Source organism: Ascidia mentula, chromosome 3 (genome assembly GCF_947561715.1).
Source record: "Ascidia mentula chromosome 3, kaAscMent1.1, whole genome shotgun sequence".
NCBI lineage: Eukaryota > Metazoa > Chordata > Ascidiacea > Phlebobranchia > Ascidiidae > Ascidia > Ascidia mentula.
Window position 1 is genome coordinate 10,576,070 of NC_138568.1, and position 10,407 is coordinate 10,586,476.

Sequence of the window (10,407 nt, forward strand, 5' to 3'; positions counted from 1 at the left end):
TAAGTTTTCTCTTTCTTCAAATGTTTTATGTCAGTTGTTAACACCCAGCATACTGGAGTAGACACATTTAATCTCCATGTCTTTAAGCAAGTGAACGATCGTGCAGGAAATTGACCGACATTCAATATTTATACTAATCCACTATGAGAGTGTTCCCTACGGCGGGTGGGGTGACAGAGACTTTCACAACGATTATCACCTTGAACCGTTTAAAAACATTTACCAAAGAAGGCATTGTTCTGATTCGAAATGAAAACTTCGATCACAGAATAAGTTGAAAACAAATGGAATATTTAGTGAAACAAATTTCGACAAAATGTTTTAAATTACGTTGCAATAAGCAGAAAAAAAATGGTATGTCTCGGCCTACACGCACAGTTAATTTTCGGAAACGAATCTTACATTAAAATCCAATTACAAAGCAAAAGACGTCACAAATCGAAGAAAATACTATTTTGACGACAAACTATAGAATTTACAAAACGCAATTTTTTTAGTTTGCTTTGACTGACTGCACTGAACAGCAACCAACCCTACCTGAAGCAAAAGGGATCAATCAACGTTAATTGCGGCGCGCTTTAAGATTTCGTCAGTTTTATATCCAGGCAGACGCATGAAAAATTTATGTTCACGCTTATGCTATTAACGCCTGAAACAAAATGCGACGACGCCGCGAACCACAACACTTTTCCTGGATTTGAGTAAATTCAATACGATGGGAAACAGAGACAAACATTTATTACGTCGATAAACTTCTACATTATCATGCATTAGGGCTTCTGCCTTTAAACGTAAAACTTTCTTCGCGTTATTTAGGTTGGCTGATTTAAATGCCAATAAATGTTATAAAGTGACCAATTTAAGCTAAATCTCTTATAGCAGTAGCTTTTTTTCAATTTGGTTATGCACCATGATCGTTAGGCAAACTAATTTTTTTCATTCTCTGACCAAAAAAATTAATACCCATTTATCAATAAATATCCAAACGCCATAACATTCTAACAACTACTTACAACCTTTTTATCCTGTCTATATCTTTTATATAACAACTCAATGTCACTCACAAGTTCTTCAGTTCATTCACAAGGCCTTTTTCTTGTCTAAAACTTTTTTCTATGCGAAAACTCTGATGCGCCTTTCTACCAAACTCTTGCGAGACATAACGGGTTTCTGTACCGCCAAGTGTTATGTAACTGTCTCTTAAATATTAATATTCCTCTAGAGTTGGGAAACATTATAGGATTAGGGAGATGGGTTGAGGGCCAAGCATCCCGACCATATGGAGTTTGTCACGCACATGGGAGCAAAGCAACAAACGCTAGGAAAGGAAGATCCTCCCAACATGAATCGACCCGAACATTCGTCTGCGTCACTGACAGAACACCTCACGCGAAAGCGGATTAAGAGAATTTTCAGACGCGGTGAGACATGTGACGTCAGTGGATCTGTTGGGTAGTTTTTATAATTTCAACAAAGAGTTGCCTCACCACAGTACGAAAAGAAAAACTGATCCAAATCGATCACTAAGCTGCAACGGTGAACATTATTTTTTCCAAACTTAGTTTATAATTTTCTTAATTCTTGAAGTGTTTGCCAAAAACTATTTTCCCAATTCTTTACACTGGCCCTACGACAGGCTGATGAATTATTGCCAACGTCAAAACGGGGTCCATGAACACCATTACCCGCGCTTTGGAAAGGGGGGATTTCTACCGCAAAGACTCCCCCTAAACGAATCATAAATCTTTAAAGAAGTATCACGGGCAGAATTTTCCTCCTTAGGGTCTTTCTTAGCAACTGAATGTCGTACTGTTGTTTAATCTCACCCCACGTTAAATACGAACGATTCCAGGTGGAAGTAGTAAATATGAAATGGCATAGGCAACCTACATATTTCACTGAACACAATATTACTACGAAACATCTAAAAAATGGCACACGTAAAACACGTTAGTTCGTTTCATGCCGTTGAATGCAAATAGTTTTGGAACAAATTTCATAAATAAGTTGCATTACATTGTGTGACAAGAAGTTGTGCATTTCTCTACACTGGAACAGTTGTTCGTTGGGTAGGTCATTATTTTTGACGAAAACGACTCATAAAGCGCTGCAACAAATAAGATTGCCAGTGACCGATTAAGCTTTTGAAATAAATAGCAATTTTGTGGAGCACAATATAATTGCGAAAAAAAACACCAAACATGCAAATCCTACCATTACATTAATTCACCTTCAGAATTTGGTAAAATATCAAAAATTACTGGCTTACAGCCTGTTCTTTTGGGTTGAAATAAACGATTTGTTGTAGATTCTACTGGACATGGTGGTTTCTAATTTAAGGACTGCATCGCTCCAGGAACCGTGGGTAGAGACAAACATCCCGGATGTGATATTGGTCACAGAGCCACGTTAGCAGTCTTTCCAATCCAAGTCCATAACCTCCATGTGGACAAGTGCCAAACTTACGCTAGTAAAAAAAAAACAACTAAGTAAGTCTGGGACTTTTCATCCGTGACATCGTTGTAACTCTGACACGTAATTTTTCGGTCGTATGTCAAAAAAAAAAAATTTGTGATCCAATAAAAAGTTACAAAACTTTGTTCCTGAATTTTGATGTTTTCAGACTATTAAATGCAAATTTTCAAACTAGCTATGGAACGTACCTGGTCTGTGTACCAATAGTACTTCGAAGGATCAACGCCTTCTACTTTGTAAGCTTCCATCAACTCAACATGATCGTCCATCCTCATCGAACCACCAACTATTTCACCAACGTTCGGCATTAACACATCCACCTTTAACATACAACAGCAATAAAATGACGCCACGTACAAGATTAGCATAATTTATAAATTAGTGGATAATCAAGGTGAGCCGGTAAATTGAGTGAATCTACTTTTTCCATCGGGGTAAAAGTTTGTACAAAATAAAATAAATTCTGCCGTACGCTTTCCAGTCTCTGGTTTCTTAAACTTCTGTAGTTTTAACCACTACTCGCATTCTCAGGTGATTTTTGTCGCACCTGATGGAGCGAGCAGCACCTGGCGGAAGCGCGTGTTATAAAAAATTTTTGATAAAAACCGGTCAGTCACAAAAATTGCACTAAAAGAAACTATAGCAGTTAATAAAGATTAACTTTTATCTTGAAGCAAAATAAAAGACAAAAAGAACACAATAAGAGAAATTATTCTGTGTTTTTGACGTTTTACCGATTCTGTCAATCGTCGATCATCCGCACACTTCTGCATGTAAAACGATTTAATTTGGGCTGGAAATCGACATAACAGGATCGGTTCGTTAATTTTGTCGGTCATACGCCGTTCCGGCATCTCAGGAATATCCTCTCCGAATTCATAAAACGTACCTAAAATTACAATGCTGTTGAACCAAATGTCAACACTAAACTAAAATGATGTTTGGCATTCTTACCATCCTCTTTCCTGATGTCGTTTTCACGCAAATAAACAATCGCTTCAGAATAATCCATTCTTCTGAAAGGGCGTTTGGGTGGCACAAAGTTCTGTAAAATTTTTGAAATAATTTCACATTATGTTTCACAGTTTACGTTAAGAGCTTAAGGTTCAAGTGTTTACAAAAAAACACAGATTGGTAAACACCATAATAAGAAAAAAATTATTTGTAATTAAACTTCTATGGCTAAAACATTATCTTGATCTATTCATCATAATTTCACAAGTGCTTGTGAAGGAATATTGCACAAACATACTGGATTGAGATCTTTAATCAGTTCTCCAGCTGGGGACTTAAGGACTTTGTCCACAACATCTGCAATCAAATCTTCAAGTCTGTCCAGCAGGTCTTCAAAGCTGATAAATGGGCATTCAGCCTCAACATGAGTGTATCTAGAATTATCAATAACAAATATTGTTGAAAAATTCCAATTCCTGTGGACTGCCAACCTTTTCCAAGGTATGGATATTCAGAAAAAAAAATGTGCAGTGGCGGATCTATTAAAAAATAGGAGGTGGGTGTAGGGTTTCCGTAACTAATGAATGAAGCTGTTGGATGGGGTTAACAAATTTTTGGACATTTACCATGGAAATTCAGCTTCAAAAAAACAGGTAGCGCATTACAGTAGTTTAGCGAAATATCGAACAACTGCAGCGAAACGCAAAACTTTTTAGTTGCTTCTGTGCATGTGCGCTTGTCCAGTTTAACAAAAATGACGCAAAAACAAACCCTATGTTGCGAAACAATGCGATGGTATCTGTATCCCTGACGAGTGTCAAGTATTGCGGTGGGATCGTTTTAAAACTGTGCCCACTTAAAACAAATCTGTAATGGTCTAGGACGATCTTAAACCACTAAACATGGATATTTCAATAGTAGATAAATATTTGCGAAATATATTAAAAACACGAAATACAAATCTTATAGCGAGCAGCTTCTGTATTTTGTAGCAGAAATGAATAAACTTATAAGGTCGTGCAAAAACGGAATTGTTAACCAACGGCACTACAAACGATTGTGTCACAAGCGGTCATCCCCACGTGAATGCAGCGCGCGCGACCGATAAACAAAGACGAACACTTGGTCGTAGTGTTTGTTCCTGCGCAGCAAGAAATCAACCGCACTTTCACACCCCACAAAACAATGTGCTAAAACGCTGAGGGGGGTGTTCTGACACCATAACACGCTCCCCCGTATATCCGTCATAATGTGCAATAAACTTGCAGTATAATTGTTTTGTATATTGTTTTTTGTTTTATTTCACATACTCAGCCAAATGTCTTCTTGTTCTGCTTTGTTCAGCCCTGTACGACTCAGCCAGACAAAAAACATCACCCATAGAAGGCAAACACGTTTCCAAATAAAGCTGAGATGACTGTGTTAAATATGCTTGCTCCCCAAAGAAGTCAAATTTGAAGAGTGTGGAACCACCTTCACACTGTGTCTGCACCAAACATGGAGGTGTAACCTGCACATAATTTGTTTAACAGTCAGTTGTGTTGAAAGAAAATAAACCTGAAACTCTATACTCAAGAAAGAACATGTACGTTAATGTGGAAGAACTTGCGGAACAAATGGTTTGTAATCTCGTTGTTAAACAAAAACCTGTTTATGGAAATATGCTACAATTTAAATGTTTGGTTCTCAACCGGGGGTCCATATGGCAACCACTAAATACTCATGCTAAGTGATTAGTAAACCGATATTTTCCAAAAGCTTCCAGTGCATTTTTACAAGATAACAAAACATTCACTGCAAACTCAATCTTTGGATATTTTCACTGGGCCAAAAGATGTCCCAACCACAACTTCATTTTAAAACATAAACCAACCTCATAGTAACCACGCTCAAAATAATGATCTCTGAAGGCTTGCATGAGGTATGAACGAACTCTCAGAATCTTTGAAGTTTTTTCCCCACGAATTACCAGATGACGGTTGTCTAACTTGACGTCAACGTCAGCATCCTGTCACAATTATTACCAATGCATAAAAGTTTACAACAAAATATATCCTTTTTGTATATAATTTAAGAAATGTCATGTAATATTCATATAGCAATATTTACCAACAAGAGAAAATGTCATGTAATGACCACAGGAATCAGCCCGAGCGGTCGATGTTGACTAACAGATCTGACTTTGTACATATCAGTACTCTCTAGGAACTTAAAAGCAAGTACCTGGTGATCAGCGTCAGTGTATGTCAATAAGCGAAATTAATATTTTTGTCTTAATGAAAGATCACATACACTGACGCTGACTATCTGTTACTCTTTTTTGAGTTCCCAGAATACAGTTTTTAACTAATATTAAGTTGTAATTTTTAGTTTTGCAAAGCAGGCTTGTTAAAACACAAGTTTACCTGGTTAAGAACATTTTCAATTCCACCAGGTGGTGCCAAACCCACGAGTTCCCAATAATCGCATATTAGCTCATGACCTCCAGGTGCCTGTAAATGACAGTTACTCATTGTATTTTACTAGAAACAATTTCTAGCAAAATTTTGACAGATCAGTATCTAATTATAAACTGTATATGATTATAATCATTTGAGTCAAATGCATTATGGTTAAAAAATATCTAGTGGACTGGAAAATTAATTTTGTATGTATAGGTCATACCGATTTTCCTTCTGGCACTTTGGTAATAGTTCCATATAATGTTACTGTGCTTTCAGGACTGAGTACAAGGGCATTGTATGTCTGACAAAGTTTATCACTAAGCAGAGCTTGTAGGTATCCTGTTCCATCACGTAACACAATAAATAAAAGAGTTTTTCCTGCAACAGATTGACATTTTATTTGAGGAGAACACCACAAACAGTGAAAATTTGCATGTTTTGTAGATTTTTACCTTGTCGTCTAAGGCGATGGACCCAACCAGATACTTTTACTCTTGCACCTCTATGAGCTTCACCCTCAAATATTCTAATCTAAACAGTAATTGAGAAGTATTACAAAAAAAAACAGTAAAACCAACAAATGTATCCAAAGGTAACTTAACATTGATAGTTGGTTTACAGTTTTCCAATCTTATGGAAACAATATAATTTATCATCATGTACATTTTTACAACAAACTGTCTAAAATGAGATTTTTTACATAACAACCTTCGGTGCTTTTGGAAGGGTTTTATCTTCAGATATGGTTATTTGCTTCGCTTCCTCCAAGTTTTTCTCCCGCCTTTCTGCATCTTCCTGTTCTTTTACCTGAAAAAAAAAGTATAGTTTAATTCTAAAGTCAATACATAGGATAATGAAACAACTAACCAACTAAAAATTGTTTACACAAAAAATAGCCCCCTATTTAGAGGTGGACAAGCTAAATCACATCATGCATTACCACACTGCACAATTTCGGAGAACATGTATAAAAGCACCTTCCTTGCTTGGCGTTTTCTCTGTTCAGCACCGAACAATTTCACTTGCTTTTTTAATTGTGCTTTGGCAATAGACTCATACACCTAAAAGCAAAATAACTAACATTAGTTTACGGTTCAAACTTATGAACAAATCATTTCATTGGTATTATGTAATAACAAAACCAACAAATATGAAAAAAATGTGGAAATCAGTAAAATGTGCATTTTTATCGACAAATATTCACATAAAATACCTTGTCCTCGGATTTTGCATCTACATATATTTGTGGAAACGGCTCTTTACCATAGGCCAACATAGCAGCCATGACAGTTTTGTATGGTTTTGCCTCTGTTCCATCTCCAGTCTCATCACACCCCAACTTTTCACTAGTGTATAGATCACCTTGTGGAAAGATTTAAAAAACGTTTTTGTGAACCATTTCACATGATTCTGAAACAACTTAAAAATCGTAATCATAAATATTGTCGTATCCTACAAAACATAAATATAAACCTAGTTACACTACATTTTTCTTTATACGTATTATTTCACAACTGATTTTCTTAAATAGACCCAAATTATATTTTTATTGTGTCATACAGAACATCGGATTGTTGAGAACTACGTCTAATTCCATACCAATCGTCAAATCTTTTAACTCTTGTTGCACATCACCTTCTGCCATTTCTTGTGATCTTGTGATAAGCGAGATATTAAATTCTTTTAGGATCACTTCGCCAATCTTCCTTGTGGTGAAAATAGAAACCAAAATTTTGCCACACACTATAACTACTCAACCGTAGTGACGGCGAATTGCGTCATGCAACAACATGGTAACTATTTTACCAAAACGAATGACTTCAAAAGTTTTGTAAATGCCAAAATCCCAATCGTAATATTTAACAATGCATGCCAAAAATTAATTCTCATGACTTGTTCCTGGAAAAAATAAAAAGTCCAACTGCATTTAAATTTCATGGTTCCGACTTCAACAATGGGCCTGACGTCACAATGCCGCAGGTAATAAAACGCATGTAGCGCAGCGCAAAAACTGAAAAAAAAACGTTTTGGCTGCAGCGAACACAGTGTATATTAATATGAAAAATGCAGAAAAGCAAAAATTTTCGAAGTATATCAGTACCAAGCACCAAAAATGAAAATTTACGTTTCGGCAAAGAAAAACATCTGAAATTAACGGCAACTGGCGCGTCTGGCAGCTACTTAGCTTTGGAAAATAACAGTAGACCGACACAAGTTTATCTGCAATGTTTTTTGTCAGTGCATACAACTAATGTGATCAATGAATAAAAAACTGTATCAATTTAAAACCAAAGGCCCCTGGCAGGACCAAAGAGACGCTAGTCGACAATTCATTTTTTCGTCGACAAACGCACATAACTCTGCCGTTGCTTGTGGGATTTCGATATTTTTTTGGCAAGATGCATAGATTGCCACAAAATTTATGAAAATGCAAATTAACAATTTCGAACGATTTTTCTAACAGATAATAATAAGCATTTTCATAAATCAGCTATAACTTTTTTTCATCGATCGACAGAAAAGTTAATTCAACCACCGTTGGAAAGCCCTTCAAAATTCTTTTACAGCGATACCTAACTTTTGCGCGATTTCGTGGGGGAAATATGTTTACTGACCGATTATTAAATATGACCGTCATAACAAGATTCAGTCTTTTACTTATAACTTTGGCTACAGTTAGACGGAAAAGACAATTTTACCACCATTGCAAAGATTACGCAATTACCTTATTAACGATACCAAACTTGTCTTCCCATTCGCGGGGCTATATGTTTACCAGCCGAATATTTTCATAACCACGGCCCCCCAAAAAACAGTTTTCGATCATAACTTTTTTTCTATGCACAACTTTTTTTCTTTCTATAGGTACCAAACTTGTCTTCTCATTCGAGGCGGAAATACCTATGAAAAAAGTTATTGCTAATTTATGAAAATGCATATTAATATGCGTTTCAAAGTTCGTTCAAATTAAAAAAATTTTTTACTTTTTTTGTGGACGGATCGCTTTGCGTACAACTAAAAAGATTAAATTTCGCAAATAAGTATCATTTGCAGAATTCTAAACAGACCTAGTAAATTAGGAAAACACATTTATTATTTGGTTTAGTGTCTTTTGTTTTGTATGCTTTGATTTTCCCTGAGAACTAAAGCGCACACCAAAGCTACGTAACAGCCAGACCCGCTGGTTGTCGTTAATTCCAGACGTTTTTCTTTGTCTAAATGCAAATTTTCGTTCTTGCTGCTTGGCGCTTATATTCTTAAACAATTTCAGCATTGTCCAAACGTGAAGTTTTCCCAAAAAATGGAAATTACCGTTGCGCTACGGGCGTTTTATTTTATTGAACCCCTATCAATATCAATGCATGTTCAGCCGATTATAGTACCTGCAGCATTGTGACGTCAGGCCCATTTCTGACAGATGTCGGAGCCATGAAATTTAGATGCAAACTCTTTTCCAAAAACCAAGAGTTTACTGTAAGCCATAGCGGTATTAAAAATCTTCAGAGCGGAGTTAAATATTGGAAGATTTTACGCCGGGTAAAAACTGTATTCGACGTGGTAACATGTAAGGCTTCATTGTACAGGTATTTACACTTCTAACGGTGTAAGAGTAATGGTCATGCTATCCTTTTACTTTATGTAAGACTTTTATTGTCGTGGCCGCGAACCTGTGAAAAACATTACCACTATTAAAGTGTAATTTTTGTATGACGGCTTCGTTTGGCAGACATGCAGTCCAGTGGAAATGCTAAACAAGGTATGTTTTCACGGAGATGGACTTGTTACTGGCCATGGTATTGTGACTGATTTATGACAATAGCAATTCATGTTAACATCTAACACTGCATCTGAAGAAATCAATTTTAATTAGGAGTGTGGTGGTAATTTTATAGGTGCCGAATCTCTTGAGGATGTGGAAATTACATACCTTTTCTGTATCTATATGTCGAATGAGTAACTATTTCATGTTAACACTCACTTATTCAAATCAATTATATTTCCGCTCTGAATAGCTCCGACAGCAGTGCATAAAAGTTACCTATAAAATATAATAAATGTATATCGCCAACGCATGTATCTCTCCCACTATGCACGCGCGCTGGGAAACCCTTGTCTCAAAGTCTAGTTCTGCATAAGTTACGTGATTTACCGTTCAAACCGCAGTGTTGACGGTTTTCTATTATGTTTAATGTAATTCTTATCGTTTTGACAATACACTGCTATCTTTTATGAGACCCATTAAAGCTATTTGCCGGCTTGGGACGTTATCCCCACAAGCCCTTAACAAACTGTTTGTCCGAAGCAGACAGTTAAGAGAGACATTTAGGCCTTTGGCCTCCCATAGACTCATTGCACGTGCGCCATCAGGACCATTGCTAGTAGGCAACTAACCAATTACTGCAGATTGCACATTTGTTTGGTGTATGTGTTGTATTTTATCGGCCGTTGAAACCATCCAAAACGTAAACATCAATTTTAACCACAGTAGGGTGCATTGTGTATTTAGTGTCGCAATGAAACCTACGACGTATTT

At 36.4% G+C, this 10,407-nt stretch overlaps 1 protein-coding gene across 1 annotated transcript; it reads right to left on the bottom strand.

The window, feature by feature from the left end:
* Window positions 1-1,802: 1,802 nt before the first annotated feature.
* LOC145896138 (asparagine--tRNA ligase, cytoplasmic-like) lies at window positions 1,803-7,615 on the bottom strand. Its single transcript, XM_082984998.1, has 14 exons — window positions 7,473-7,615; window positions 7,087-7,235; window positions 6,851-6,934; window positions 6,582-6,680; window positions 6,326-6,404; window positions 6,094-6,251; window positions 5,835-5,921; window positions 5,303-5,437; window positions 4,740-4,939; window positions 3,728-3,863; window positions 3,430-3,520; window positions 3,210-3,364; window positions 2,664-2,795; window positions 1,803-2,467 (listed from the first exon to the last, which is right to left on the bottom strand). The coding sequence occupies exons 1-14, from the start codon at window positions 7,516-7,518 to the stop codon at window positions 2,336-2,338; spliced, it is 1,683 nt and encodes a 560-aa protein (XP_082841124.1). The 5' UTR covers window positions 7,519-7,615; the 3' UTR covers window positions 1,803-2,335.
* Between the last annotated feature and the right edge of the window lie 2,792 nt (window positions 7,616-10,407).